This window comes from Idiotropiscis lumnitzeri, chromosome 6, assembly GCF_059441095.1.
Source record: "Idiotropiscis lumnitzeri isolate Australia: NSW breed Sydney's pygmy pipehorse chromosome 6, RoL_Ilum_1.0, whole genome shotgun sequence".
NCBI lineage: Eukaryota > Metazoa > Chordata > Actinopteri > Syngnathiformes > Syngnathidae > Idiotropiscis > Idiotropiscis lumnitzeri.
Genome location: NC_142396.1, coordinates 13,047,284 through 13,062,863, shown reverse-complemented (window position 1 = coordinate 13,062,863; position 15,580 = coordinate 13,047,284). Strand labels below are relative to the sequence as shown.

At 40.3% G+C, this 15,580-nt stretch overlaps 1 protein-coding gene across 2 annotated transcripts; it reads right to left on the bottom strand.

Moving 5' to 3' along the window:
• Nucleotides 1–5,469: 5,469 nt before the first annotated feature.
• On the bottom strand, nucleotides 5,470–14,911 carry wfdc1 (WAP four-disulfide core domain 1). Of its 2 annotated transcripts, none has more exons than XM_088298315.1 (6): nucleotides 14,490–14,911; nucleotides 8,667–8,862; nucleotides 8,505–8,588; nucleotides 7,120–7,260; nucleotides 6,447–6,506; nucleotides 5,470–6,360 (listed from the first exon to the last, which is right to left on the bottom strand). In XM_088298315.1, exons 1-5 carry the CDS (start codon nucleotides 14,580–14,582, stop codon nucleotides 6,448–6,450), a joined length of 573 nt encoding a protein of 190 aa, XP_088154441.1. In that variant the 5' UTR covers nucleotides 14,583–14,911; the 3' UTR covers nucleotides 5,470–6,360; nucleotide 6,447. The 2 variants fall into 2 exon arrangements, with proteins under 2 accessions (XP_088154441.1, XP_088154439.1); XM_088298313.1 differs by having other exon boundaries at nucleotides 6,456–6,506.
• Between the last annotated feature and the right edge of the window lie 669 nt (nucleotides 14,912–15,580).

The following is a 15,580-nucleotide window of genomic DNA, read 5'->3' as shown; positions in this document are numbered from 1 at the left end:
ACTGGACTCTAGCTGTGTAGTCCATTTTGAATTGCCATCTGCTATGATAAATAAATGATTTTATGTATGAGGAATGTGTCGTGCAAAATGGGATCCTACTCATTCCATTAATGTATTTTTTAATGAGTAAATAAATCCTCACTGAGTTTGAGTTAACTTCCAAGCTTCAATTTATCTAAAGGTTGGTGGCACCAGAAAATGTGAAAATATAACAATATAACCAACCTTGATAATGATAGGTGGTATGCAGCCATCAACATTCAAACACCAAAAGGACAAACAATAAGATGCAATCAAATCTAATTGCGCACGTGTGGTCATTTGTTCTCCAGGATTTACGGGCTTTCATACTGTGGCTGATGAAGTGGACTAAGTGCCATAAGCCCATTTGGAGAGACTCTCTGTTTTGAAGAGAGCAAGAGAAAAGAAACTCCTTCAATATATGAGGCAGAGGCTGACCTAGTGCAACACTCTATTTCCTGGGAGTTAATCTGAAATCGGAGTTCGCGGGTGAAAGACCAGCACACGGAGAGTGAAAAGCTGCGCTTCAGACGTTATTCATCTTCTAGCGCGACTCTCGCGTCACTACTTTTCGCCTTTGTCTCCTCACAATCGATATCCCTCCGCCAATACAATTCCATAACAATAGTCCCCCTGAATAAGAAATCTAATAGATCGGAACAAATAGAAGAAATAACTCATCTTGCATGAGTATTGTATATCTTTGTCAACTCTGCCAGGCCATGTAGATCATCTACAAACAAATAATCCACTCTTGTTCGAGAATACATTGTTCATCATTTTTATAATACCCACGCAAGAAGATAAACATGAGTATTAGTCCCACTGAATGTCAGAGTTCTCTTCCTGAATTTAGAAACCATTAGGCATGGTGATGACGTTATAGTGTGATCAGCTAGAAAGGCTGTAATTATGACAAATGTGCAACCACTCTGACGTCATTTTGCACACTTTATATGAATACATTTTTAGAATATCGACGAGATTTACTAGTATATACAAACTTCCTTGTTCACCTACGACTGACTGGCTCGGTCACTCAGAATATATTTATTATAACGCATGGGTAAAATGCCAGTAGAAAGTGTTCATCCTTCATGATTAAGCATGTTTATGATGTATTAATTTTTATCTATTAGTATCCTGTTGTATTTTATCATTATTGTTACTGTACTTGGTGAGGCAAAGACAAATTTTCAATCTGGTGGACGAGAAACATTTATTCTATTCAATTGTATTGTATTATATTGTATTTTGTTCTACTGGATTTTACGCAACAATGTGTAACCCAATAAAAATTAGGCGGTGACTGATTTTGGGTCCCTATACTACAATATGGTATCTATACAAGAAGTAGGCACTCATGACACTACAGCCAATGAGTGGTATGTTTTCAAAAACAGTACAGCAATTTGTGGTTGAGCAAAATTTTGCGACTTATAACTTACTTCCACCAAGAAATGACTTGATTCGACTTCATTGAAGTTTTGTACTGGGGACTCCATTTGACTTACTTGATTTTGGCCTTAGTACGTTGGAAGTCAGGACTTGCTTGAAATTGAAGGTTCAGAGATGGACAGTCTAGGTTAAAAAAAAAAAAAAAAGGAAACATTGCCCATAGCCCTGTACATATTAAAATACGACACTATAAAAAAAAAATACAACAGCGAGAGAATTTTTTTCTTTTTAAAACAACAGAAAAGGCCAGAGACTCACTTAGGACTGGCACATATGTGACTGACTCTCCCTCCTATGATTTACCTTTGCATCATTGCTGTTTGTATTTTTCTCCTCTTGCCACGGTTAAGCAACTAACTCTTACACTGCACCAGCAGAGGATTGATGTTGTTTAATGACCCGCTCTTATAAGATGTGGGAATGTGAGCTTTGTCACACACGTAAGACGAGCGTTGTTAGCCCTTAAGTGTTAACTCTCCTGTTAATTTTCACAGCAAGCCCAGCAAGGTGATCCCACTTTGTGCTGGCTTAATTGACGCACAGAAAATCCACTGCCTTAAAATCACAATTAGAACAAATGGCAGGTTTTAAATGAATGATGACTAGATGCCTTATCTAGACAATAGATAAAGAAACAATTCTTGGCTTTAGGTGCCAAACATGAGGTGGTAGAATGGCACCTGTTACAGAATAACATTCAGAGTATGTGAAGGCCTCTTAGATGTTAATTGCATTAGTGTCAAAGACTCAGGTATAAGCAGCTGAACTAGCATGCAGAGCTTTGTCGATCACCAGATGTCACGTAGATTGACACACAATCCGGAGACCACTTTTCATTTGTGGCTTGTCCTTGTGCCCCTGCTAGTGCAGTGGTTGACATAGTTGACTGTCGGCGCAGCTATGAATGTATGAAGTCCCACTCAAAATGCGATTCCATATTTCCCCCAAGTTCAGCTTGGATGGACTCCAACTTTTCTGATCAGGAAAAGCGATACAGAAAATGAGTGGATATTTGTTTTTGTTTTGGCATTTCTTATAAAGGACTTAAACACTAATTATCTTGTAATATTAGAATCATCCAGAATTATTTCTCCTAATCAGATTTTTCTGTGACTGAGCACAGAAACATCTGACAGCCCTAAACGTTTGCAGCTCTTATCTCTATGACTATAATTATAGATGTAAATCTTGTGTTACACTATGAATAAATTGGTGAGTCAACAACCATGTCTTTTTATATAACATTTTAGATAACACCTCGCACTTTATTACACAACAATTCTCCCGAGCCTATAGCGATAGAAGGAGAAGGTGCAATGGGGGAGGATGTTGGCATACGCTGCTTAGCAGCTCTCTCTTGCATGACTCACCGTTAAAGGAAAACAGACACTCAATGCAAGCTAGGCGTTCATTAACAAATCTTCCTGGGTGGCCGGCCACAAGTCCTTGTATATCCAATTAATGTTTAGCTTTTCCAGAACTCTGAAAAACTTTGGCAGGGAGCTATACAAGCTTCCAGATTGCTTGGTGAATCAGCGGAAAGTGATTCAAATCTCAAAGGATGCTGCTATGCAACCACATGGATAGTCACGTGCAGTGATGCCCGAGCCATGTGACAGCCTCTAACAACAAGCCACAGGCAGTTCGGTTGTGGAGAGCATGCAAATCTAAGGTCCTGCACACTAACATATATTATAAGCACAGCTAACAGTGGATGATGTCATCATATCAACACCTCAACTGTGCTCAGCCTCAGTGACATTGATATCAGCAAACTGTTCAGAAGAGGTGAGTTCTCTCAGTCTCACCAATAGCTGGCTTTAATTCAGATGGTCCGATGTCAACAAGGGATAAAGATGTGATGCGAAACCTTATCCGGGTCAGAGGTTCATCAGAATAAACGATGCACAAGCCCTACCTGCCAAGTGCACTTTGTGCACATATCTCAAGCCAACATGCACAACTTTTTTTCATTAATATCTTTCAACTTCTAAACCTAAAACCTATTTCAAAAGTCAATCCACCATTAAAATGAAGCTCACGGTGAGTATTTTTTGGGTGGTGTCAATTACTTCATGGATAGTAGCTGCAGAACACTACCTGCCTCACTCTCGCTCTAATATACCTGTGTTTTCAGTGGCTATTTTTAAACTATACATGTTCTTAACTTCTATAAAAGTGGGTCACAACTTTACAATAATGGGGAAATGCAGGAAGCTGACAATCAAAGAATATACCACCATTGATGGCGAAATATGCTTTTGTGGCTTCCCTCATTTTTACAGGAATTGTTGAGTGCCCATCAGGAGGTTACCAGGCTACGAGATAGTAACTTGAGTTGCCAACATGATGTCATCTAAACAGTTTAGGCTGTTGAAAAGGCTGCTTCACAATGTTGGAATGATCATTAATGCTTCGTTTTGGTTTTCTCCTCTAATGGCCAACTAAGTGATCACTTTTGTTAAGCTTGATTCCTTGCAAAAGTGAAAATGGTCATACATGTGCTCCCAACAATCTGGAGTTGAAATTTCGAATTAGCGAGTATTTCAATGAGTGCCATATATATCGTTAAAGAGGCTTAAATATGATCCATTTTCCATACTTGTCCTCATTTGGGATGAGATGGAATACCGTGGACTGGTCCCCAATCGCAGAGCAGATACGGACAGACAAAAATTCACACCTATGTAGAATTTTGAGTATTCAGTGAATCTATTGTGCATGTTTTGGGGAAAACCTACGCTTCATTCTTTATTTCATCAAGTGGCTACACAAAAGAAAATGCAATTTTAATTTGCTGTATAGTCTAAACAAGTATCTGGATCTTGATAACTTTTTTTGTGCAACTGCTTGACGAAATACAATTTTATAAATTCAATGTTTGTTTGTTTTGGGTTTTTTTGTCCGCAAAGTTCCTCTCACTTTGGTTGGGGACCGCTGGTTTAGCGTATGAAAAAAAAAAATCGTCAGTGAGTAGAATTCAAAGGAAAAAAATATTATACACATTATCATAAATAATAAAAAAAAAAGAACTATAAAATGTTAAATTTTTTTACAATACCTGTGAAAACCAAAGCAAATGTATTTCAACAAATTGTCATTTATAAACATTTACTACGGTGGAAGAAAACTTTGCTGCGATGTCATGGGAGAATACACAAAGCGGTAAGTCCCAGCAGGAAGGTTCAGCTAAGGGTTACTTTAGATTACACTGACACCTACTGGACGTACAACGTATTGCAACATGGTTTATTGGATAACATTAATGACATTGTTATTGTTTATGTTTGCTGTTGATAATGCCTGGAAGGTCACAAATTAAAATAAAAATGAAAAAGAAAATTATACATTTCACTTTGAGTCTTGATGTGCTTTTCCATAAATTATTATTTAACTGACTGTGAAATAAAATAATAAAATAAGACATCCATTCAAATCAATGGTTTGACATACTTTTTAGAGGAGCGCATCTTTGCCAACAGTGTAGGATTACCAAACAAATAAGCAAGGAAATATTTGCAGGAAAAGTGTTCAAAACTGTTCAGTGTACACAGAAGGCCCTTCACGGAGACTTTCTGTGCACTCTGTGTATATGTGAAAGTATTGGTAAATTATAAAGATGATGCTTTCAAACTCAACCAACAGCGTGTCAGCCAAAGAGTGCATGTTTAATACATGTACAGTGCAGCTCACGCCAACTAACGCGATGTCAGAATAAGGAAATGCAGGCATGCGTCAACGCACGCCACTGTCTCACATCTCTTCATTCACAAACAATATAGGTAGTGGCACTTTTGATGTGTTGTGTGGCAATTTCTGTTGATTGTGTTTGTCATTTCGTGGTTAGGTTCATCCCACGCATCAGGGCCGATTCATGGGCCGCACTAAAATCAACTTCCGGCCTTTGTTAATCAAACACTTTTTTAAAAAAATTGTCACAACCCCAACCTGGCATCTGACATCTTCATAATACGACATGACACATTGCGCTTTTATTTCAAATGTTGTGATTTTATTCAGTAAAAACTGGACAGCACCACAGAGTTAATGGTTACGGCTTTTGTTCAACACATTCATCTTGTTGTGTGCATTTGGATTGGAAACCAGCTTATTCTGCTGTCAGTAACTGGAGGCAGAACGAACCTGAGCAACATCAATGAGGCGCAATCACATTTTTCTGTTTTCAGGCCAGTTGATAGATAGCGTTGCACTGGTTAAGAAATTCAAGTCCACAAATCAAATTCCTATGGCGTGTATTATTTGTCATTCCTATGTTGCTAGTATATTAAGAAGATCTACAGCTATAACTACCACGTGTGGAAATGCCTGTAACATTCCAGCTTTCAGAGCAGGAAATTTGGCTTTCAGAGAGCAAGAGAATCTTTCTCAGACGGTCTTCCTTTTGTTGCTATTGACCAGCCTTGAAACATCAACCTTGCCAGGCAGTTGGACTATATATATATATATATATATGGATATTGGAAATCATATATTAATAATCTTTCCTTTTGAGATATTTGGTAAACTGCATTGATGCCCTCATTACTTCTCTCCTTCTCGTTTACTCACAGATGATAGATAACATGTAAAAGTGCCATCTTTCTTTGGCTGTCGGATAGTCACGTGCCTGAGCTTACGACTTTGTGAGCAGAGTAGAGAAGACGAGGTAGTAGCTTTTAATCTCACTGAAGTGTGATGAAAAGCAGCTTTAACATGAATGTAAGTTTAATGTGAGGGGCTGATGTTAGTCTAATGTGAGAGGTCACAACCTAAAATGGAACATGTAGTCTGAAAGCAAGAAAAGAAAAAATAGGGTACATGTTGCTCATCCCATGTGCTTGTGATGTTTCTCATAGCCAACTGCGTCGTTTGTACTGGTACCTGCAAGGAAAAGCATCGGGTCACGTGGACTGTTAATGCTTCACACTTAGTCATGATGGTAGCGCGCTTCCATTTGTTCATATTACCTCACTTACCTAAGTAGTCCTTGTAGTCCTTGAAAAATTTGTGCCTTAGACCCCGACCATCTTAAAAGAAAAAAAAGGTGACAATATAAAAGTCAAATCTCGGCATTTAATCATCCATCCAATTTGATATTGATCGACTAGAAAATACATGTAAACACTGACAAATGCAGTTGTCGGGCCAAAATATGTTGCACACAAGTGGACTAAGACCTGTAGCACAGTTTACTATGGGCCAGGGATGACAGGAAAGTAAGTCTTATAGCATTGATGCAAAGTTTACAATAGAATGCTATGAAATCAATGCTGAGTAATTGCTTTCAAGCCAAGATCTTGCAATGCAAAAAATTTGTCTATGCTTGAATTAATTAATTGTTTGAAAATACTGTTATTGCACAGAACTTTGTATGTATCATAATCAGGATTGTTGGTGTCCGTTGAACTCTAGTAGAGTTGCAGTTAGGACACCATACTGTTGTGTGCGGTTTGTAATTGAAAAACCTTTATATCAATCTCCAATGTGAACTTTACATTTGACTAAAAGACCTGAATAGCATATGAAGTATTTGTGAAACATATAGCAAGTGACACAAGTATACATTAATTGTCAAAAGCCCTTTAATGAAATGAAGACGAGGACTGTATCAAAGTTTCTAAGAGCGCATATAAATTCTACCGGAGTTGGCACGTTGTTTGATGCATTGTCCCCGGTTAGGGATGCCAGTGGCAGGGTTTCCTGGATTAATGATGTGGCACTCATATCCTGTAGGACAGTGGAGAGGTTCATCGCCATCTTCCGTTGTACTGCATGCTTCAGCTGGTCATTCAAAATACACAAACACACTTTCATTGTAATCGCACTTGCTACATGAACTGGATGAAACGTAAACATTTCCATCACAATGGCTTCTGTACCTTGTCAACAGTATGACATTTGGCTTACCGTATGTCCCACAGCTCAGGACACCGGGACACACCTTTACAAATTCTTCCTCCATTTTCCGTATGCCGTTTTCACCGTACCAAAATGCATTACTGTTGTCACTCGGAAAGTACTCCGCTACCATCTTTCCTAATGGACGTGCTGAAATATCATTACAGTGCGCTTCAGCTTGAATGGAACATTTTTCAATTTGCGCCCATTAGCCACGGCAGCAGGTGCCTATCTCATGCGCTGCACTACTGCAGCCTGGCAGTACATACACAATGAGCGGATTTGTCAACAGCACAACACGCTGCGCTAAGAGCAGTGGTGAAAGGCCTTTAAAGGAATGGCGTGTTCTTTTATTTTGTGGAGTGTTGGCACGAACTGCCTCTGGAGTAAACTGTTAGAATTACTGAGTGCTGCATGCGGGACTATAGTCATGTCCACCGTTAGTCCAAGTCAAGTCAGAGTCCACAAGGTCCCAGTCCAAGTCCAGATGAGATCAAGAGTAAACCTTCAGCAAGAAAAATATAATTTTCACGACCACAAAATTCAAGAAAATTCATTATGCTCAACACTCTTGTTAGATGGCATGGACACTTTGCTTTATAAACTTTGTGTGCAGATAAACAACAGAAAGAATTAAAAAAAAATATTGCTTTATTAATGGTGGTCGACTTCAGGGGATAGACGCGGTGATTAAGCACCGGGGAATAGCAAACGACACCAAGCAGTGAGAGGCGGCTACAAAACGGTGTGGAACTCAAAGCTGACGAATGAACATGAATGCGTCGCTGTGGCAAGCTTTGCCGCAGCAAATCAAAAATATTCAGACAAAAAAACGATTGGTTCTGTCAAACATAGCAAATCTAATGTTACCGATCAACCAGGCTGAAACGGTGAGAGGAAAACGGGTGGGAAACATGTTATTGCCTACACCTAATATATATACAAACATGTGAAGACATGGAGCTTTTTTCTTAAAGAAAGAATACCGGCGGGTGCCTCTGCAAGTGTCGAACAAAATTAGACGTTTTTTAGAGCTCTGCACTTATTAGTTCTTGACTTTTGAAGGCCTGGAGAAGCACCAGGCTGACAATGCAATATTTCCAATAACCGGTCATCCGTGTACTCACCCTGCAGCACCTCCTCTGGACCATCTAGTAGCCAACCGTTACCCCCTAACCACCGAGGCTTGGGCTGCACTAGCCAGTCAAGGACTACTCGTGATGACACAGACACGGAGATTGTTATAAACATGAGCAAGTCAATGCATTGAACTTGTTGCTTCCACAGACCTGGTGGGGGCTGAACAGACTCCAGGCAGGCGTAGATGCAGCCGTTGTAGCAGCAGCGTTTGTGCCGCTCACATTCGGAGTCTGAGCGGCAGCCTGGCACCTCACAGGCCCTTTCTGGGAGCATCTGAGGGGGTGGTGGGCAGCGGTCATTCTTCTGGTGCTGTGTGGACTGCGGGTGGTTGGGATACTCGTAGTCCTGAGAGACGAGAAAACGAGTGGCTGGGAAATTGATTCTGGTGAATTTCTCTTCGTTGACCACTTCGTTGAGAGCTTTTTATATTGTAGTGTTATATTGCTTCTCAGGTTATGTTACCCTGGGACCAGAATTCTTCTATTGAAACAGCTTTGAAAACATAACTATTTTTGAAACAAAATTAACTATTAGTGCTTTAAAGTGCCTTTCAGCTCACTTATTTATGAACATGCCTCATGCAAAAATGTATATCTTGGAACTGATCTCTTGGACCAAGTAAAATAAATAGCTTTGTCTTTTCATAAAATGAGGGCTGCACAATGTTATAATTATAACAGTTTTAACTGACTAAATTATTTATAATTAATTACTTTATCAATGCAACTTTATTGTCACAGTCACTTGAACAATGTTGAGTACCTCACAGTTTGCAGTATTGGGTCGAATATACGAGAGAGAGAGAGAGTTGAGTGAGAGAAAGAGAGAGAGAGAGAGAGATACGTTATTCATATATATATTTTTTGTATTACATGACCCACCCAAAATACTCTGCAACCCACTTTTGGGTCCTGACTCACCAGTTGAGAATCACTGAGTTTCAAGCTTTGGCTATAGTACAGACTACACACCGCCTTCTAAATGTCTTGACCTGGATCAGAAGGTAGTTTACAGTGGGAACACACACACACACATTTCCGCAGTGAACAGAAAGTAGGCCACAAGACCCAGAGGCAAGCACCTTCTCACGACAAACACCTCGGCGGCTTTGACAAACATCAATTTTCCAGTCCTGAGTGTACACTTGCATCGAGCCAGGAATGCACACACTGCTTCTGACATCTGCTTTTGTGCGCTAACGTGATGGAATGTGCATCGCAGCCATTGTCTCTGTGGTTTGATGTTGTGAAAACTTGGATTCTGTTATTTGAGACTAGCATTCCGTTCAGAGGGTTAGATCATAGTTCCTAAAAATCCATTTCAACAGCTTTGGTTTGGAGGAACCTCATTGCCTCACATTTTTTTATTCTGCGCAAATCCAACTGCAAATTCATGACCCCCACGGTTTAACAAGAGAAGCAGCAGACATTTTAAGTAATTGTTTAGCCACATGGCTGCCAAGTGGCATTGTTTGATCCTGTTTGCCACAGTATAGTTGTACATTTTAGTGTGACCGATTTCAGTAATACGGAAATCTATTGATCCATTTTCCTAGTCGCTTTTCCTCACAAGGGTCGCGGATGTTCTGCAGCATATTCGAGCCGTCTCCGGTCCCAGAACTGGTTGCCAGCCAATCGCAATTTGGAGTGTTCAATTAACCTACCATGCATGTTTTTGGAATGTGAGGGGAAACCCGAGGATCCGGAGAAAACCCACGCAGGCATGGGGAGAACATGCATGGCTAAGGCCAAGGAGACAAATTTGATTTATTTAAGAGGAATTTTAGTGCAGAAAGAAAACAGTTGCACTGACCCCAGCAGCAAAGCGAGACTTGCGGATTTAGGGCCCTATCCCCGGCAAATAGGATTCACTGCACTGACTTTTGCTGTGAGAAAAAATAGTATGTCACTTTCAACAAAAGTTTTATGGTCACTTTTCTGTATTGTTCTCGTTGAATGTGTGGGGCTGTTGTGGCAGCAGACTGAATAATTTCTTTGTTGTTAGCATTTGTTTTATTCTACCCTTACTTCCTGTGCATAAGGAAACTCTTAGTTTGTAGACGCTCACAAGAAGTGGTGCGCTCTCTGACCGTTAGTCTTCTCCGTAAATTGTGTTTGTTGTTCTTGTTACGATTCGTTAAATATGCCCAGAGAAGAGGGTAAATTCCACGCCACACCATTATTAATTATTTATTTATTATGAGCATTTTTTTTTTAAATAAGCAGAAATCCAAGTTTAATTCATTCAATTCACACCAGTTTGCTTTCTCAGTTTCATTTGAGGTGTGGTGGATCTCAAATCAGGTAATCAGTCTGGAGGCTGCACACAATGCTTCAAATGGTGCTGTTAATTTGGCTGTGATGACAAACACGCTCGCAATCCAGCTCGGAAACTAAAAGCCAAAGATGTTTGGCATTGAGAGAGTCTCCACATGCTCAGAATGTTAAATCGTAAATCAGTTCATTCTGGCAGCATTGAGCTAACTGGGCTGATGGTTATACTTGGTTCATACTATGTCTAGTTGGAAGGAACAATTTATTCGCTGTAGTGTAGCAGGCTTCAAAATGTGCTAATTATTACTTTGTAAAACAGACTTTGTTCTTTTCTCTTTATTATGGAACATCTGTATATAACAACAATTCAATAAATTTCACGTATCCTTTTTATGAATATAATGTATCTAGAAAACATTGCTTTTTATTTGGATTTGTTCAACTAGCTGTGGTACTTCATTCATGATGACAAACTTGAATACAGTTAAAATCATGCACAAGAGCACAAAATCGCCTGGGACCTCGAATGGCCTAACTACTTCTTATCTTATATCCGATCTCTCCCAATTGCTCCTGCAAAAATCTCCAACGAAATCATGAATGTTTCCTTCCTGTTTGACCAAGAGAGTTTAGCCGACCTCATTCATTCCTTTTTCACTTTACACACCGCATCATGCTCCTCATCCTCAAAATTCTGCCCATATTAGTCACTTATTGGGTCACTGATTGCGTAGTGGCACATTCATCTGTCTTTGATTCAGGCAATGTGGGTTCACTTGACCATAGTGTCGTCCACCTTTCACTCAAAGTCATCTGGAATAGGCTCTAGCTCCTCATGACCCTGAATAGGATTAGCGGAGTAGAGATGGATGGCTGGATGGAGATTGACTCAATGATTTGCTCAAAGAGCTCAATGAGTTCAATTACTTTCATGCAGGAAACAAATTTTCCAATGTTTTCATTGTATTACAGTTCAAACTGTCTAAAGCGCTTGTTAACTGTAACACTGTATAAGTGTTAAAATAAATTTTATATTATTATTATTATTCTTTAAGATGAGGTGAGAGAAGAGATTTTCTATTTTAAATTGGATGGCTTGGTAACTAAAGACAATGGTAAAAACAATGCTATTCAATTTCTTTTGTAAGAATATGAGAATCACCACTAAAATATATATTTGGCGTTACATTGGATGGGGCAAACGCCCACACCCACACTCACACACACTCACACGCTATGCTGTGTATTCTATAGGCTCCAAACGCCAAGGTCATCTCTGTGCACGGCCTTGAGTCGACAAGAAAGAACATGTCTTCCAAGTCAGGTAGGCCACAGCATGCATGTGGTTTCTAACTAGATGCCTGCTGTGGCAGGTAGACATTGGTTCGCTCTTTTTCTCATTTCACTTTTCTGCACCTACAGTCAATTTGATGTACTGCAGTGTAAACTTATACACAGTTGGTGATTGTAACAAATTGCTATCAATCAGCTCATACACATTTTCTAGCAATTGCAGCTGTGCAAGAAACTGTATGTGCACCCCAAGCCCTAGCAGTGCATTTCCCTCTACAAGATAAAGCCAATTTCAGGTATTTAGTCAATAATATTTTAGTTTATTACTGTTGTTGTAGTTATGTCGAACTCCACTGAAAAATAGTTGACGTATATTTTAAATAAGTAGGTAGATGAGGTGACAATGTGAAAAGCTCTATACTAGTGCAAGCCCAGTAATAATTATCCAACATAATATATGAGAAGAATTAGTCATGGCGGGACCTAAAATAATGGCAGCCCATGCCAGACAGAAAATTAAATTAATTAAATTAAAACAGTCCCGTGTGTTTTATCTGGACAATTTATGACATTCTACAACTTGAATTTAGTCAATGTTTACAAAAGCCGACTTGCTTTTTTCATGCTTTCACAGAATTGGCCTGCTCTTGCAATTTAATGCTGTAAGTTACAAAGGAAGCCATCCATCCATGCGGCTGCCTGTCACAAGACTGTCCAGTCATATCAAATGCAGTTTCCGAAACGGCAAAGGTTTGTAGTAGAAGTGTCCCCGTTCGTGCATACCGACATGCCCATGCAGGTGCGAGCGAGACTATGTTATGTCTGCGTGAGACTCATGAGGTGCATGCGTGTGCATGCAGTGCAGGTGATTTCAAAGAGAAACTCTGTACAAACCCTGTATTTAATCTTGACATCACACACAAGCATTTCTATTTACTTGCTTGTGTTCTACCTTTTAGCCATCTCAGGGACGGCCATTTTGACACTTTGTGGTAACGACCTGAGCCCTGAGCAACTGTGATGTCATTTTTCAGTCGACAACAAGTGGCAAAATGGCCGCACAATGTGAAGGACAAAAACGGGTGGATTTCACGGCTGAACACATATTTCACAAACGCAATATTAATCAGAATACGAGGTTTCAACTAGTGGGCATGCATTGAACAAATTCTCGTAAAGAACATTTTGCGGTTGTTTTTTTTCCTCTAAAGATGAAAATGTGTCATGTGTAAAAAGATGTAGAAGAAATAAGCACTTGAAAAGTCTCTGAACAATTATCTCCTCTGCCTTTATGAAACGCATTGGAACTGTATTTGGCTGTAGAATGACTTAAGACAGAGTGTGTGTGGTGTGTATGAGGTGGAAATTGTAAAAGTAAAGAAAAGAGGCTAATTGCCTCTGTACAGCCTTCTCAGCACGTTCCAATTAGAACAGTTTTCAGGCTCAAGTCCAAACTTTGAGCACATCTCATAAACTAAGATGGGCACGCTGTGTGAGTGCGAAAGAAGCACATGGCCTGTGGGGTGTAGCAAAAGTATTTGGTGAACGGGTAGCAGCTAAATCAAGGGAAGAGGAAGCGCCAACAATGTTGTCAACTGGTCAGAAAGTGAGAACATTGAAGCACAAGAGGATGACAAGGCATTACGCTACACTGAACTTTTGATCACTCAACCATACTGAGTTGAGTTAACAAGCAGGGCCCCGGTCTTTTGGCATCTCGTGTGCTCTTCACCAGCTCACATGGACATATGAAAACGGGTGACTTATTCCACATCAAAAGTTTATACTTGCACAAAAAAACGAAATAAATAAATCAAAGCTTCATTGCTAATCTCTAGTCCACTCCTTTCACGCTTGTGGTGGAACAAGTTTTAACAACTGTTACTGAGGAAAAACAAGCAGTAGCACCTTCTATAAAAAAAAAAAAGTTGGTTCATTTCAGAATGCAGCCAATAGGGCAGCATAAGTGTGGAACTTCAACGTGAATAGTTTTTAGTTTTATGGTTACATTTTTGTCTTGAGCTGTTAGGCTACGTAGCACAAAATAATTGTGCTCCACTAATTCTGTCCAGCAACAGAAATGAAAAGTAGATTTCCTGCTAAGTAGCCTAATTTAGCTGTTGGTGTCCACCAATTTTTCATAAAGCATCATCACCTGTTAATACCTTCAAACCTCTCAAAACATTCAACTGCCAAACAAAAATCAAAAAGACAAAATACCTGCCCAACTTTTATGACCTTTCACCTCTGCCTATGCTTTCTAACAGAGCAGCCATTGTGCTGTATCACCTGGAGCTTTCGCCTACTTCCACCAACAAAAATAATCAATGAAGTCCCGAATTTTTTATTTACATCTGTTTGAATTGAATGGCTCTGAGGCTATGAAGTTGACATCATTCGTCCCACCTTTTGGTTGAGTCCTCTTTTCCTGATTCTTCTGGCATCACTTCCTGTAGAGAGCGCCAACAGGGACAGCAGCAGCACCAGCGATCCCGGCATGGTGCGCAAAGAGTTTCTGCACCTTAACTCCAACTTTGTCCTCAAAGGTGCTCCTTCCTCAGTGTTCTCTCAAGTTTATCCGCCGAGCAACCAGAGCTCGCCGTTCGTCCCTGTGAGCTTTTGCAGTTGAGGCAGGCAAAGAGACTCTGGTGTTCATGAGCAGCCAAGATTACACAAGCACTCTCTAACAGGACCTGCCTTTTTATTTGCCAGAGGAAAAGTGCCGTCCAGCAGTAGACAGAAGGAAAGGGACTATTTGGGAGGAGAGGAGAGGGGGGGGGTAGTGCAGGGGAGAAATGTAAGAGGGAGAAGAGAGGAATGGCAGCTGTCTGTGCATCTGAGTTGTCTGCTGACACACTATGTGCACATGTCCTGTGAGAGTCGGGGTGGGTGGGGGGGGGGGTTCCCCAGTGAGACAGACCTCCCCCTTGCCCTCCCGTTTCATCTCCTCCCACATCTGGGGATCCTTATGTGGATTTTTTAAGTCAAAAAGCATTTCTTAGTTTGCAGTTTAGATTTACACATTGCTGGTGAGCTTTGCTGACCCCCTTGGCCGACGCCGGTGTCTGCATCTCTGGGAATGGATGATTTACGAGAGTGCGGCTGGGAAAGCAGCAGTGGAGTTTTCAGACGCTCAACTCCGTGATCCCCGAAGGAATGATGCATCTGTTTATGCCTCAACAAATTGGACCACTTTGCAACACTTGTTTCTTCCCTTTTGTAAAAAGATTTTTCCCCGTTTTTCTTTTGCATAAATGCGTTTCAAGCAAAGCTCACCGGCGCCCTTCTACCCCTCCCCTTGTTCCATTCCCAGTGTCAAGCCGTGAAGGGGAGAAAGAATGCTAAGCCTGCACAAATCTCAGTCATTATTAGTTTTACAGGAACAAGCCTCATGTCATTGGGAGGCCCCATCTACACTTGAACAAAAGAAAGGGCAGATAAATACAACTACATTGAACAGACTGAATCCTGTTGTCTGTGTGTCTGGTCAAACATAC

Excerpts from the sequence above, each read along its gene's own strand:
- wfdc1 (XM_088298313.1), bottom strand. The coding sequence starts at position 14,582 with ATGCCGGGATCGCTGGTGCTGCTGCTGTCCCTGTTGGCGCTCTCTACA. Across the intron at positions 8,863-14,489 it reads AAAGAGGACTCAACCAAAAG|GACTACGAGTATCCCAACCA; the intron begins GTGGGACGAATG and ends CTCGTCTCTCAG. Across the intron at positions 6,507-7,119 it reads CAAACAACGTGCCAACTCCG|ATGGTCGGGGTCTAAGGCAC; the intron begins GTAGAATTTATA and ends TTTTCTTTTAAG.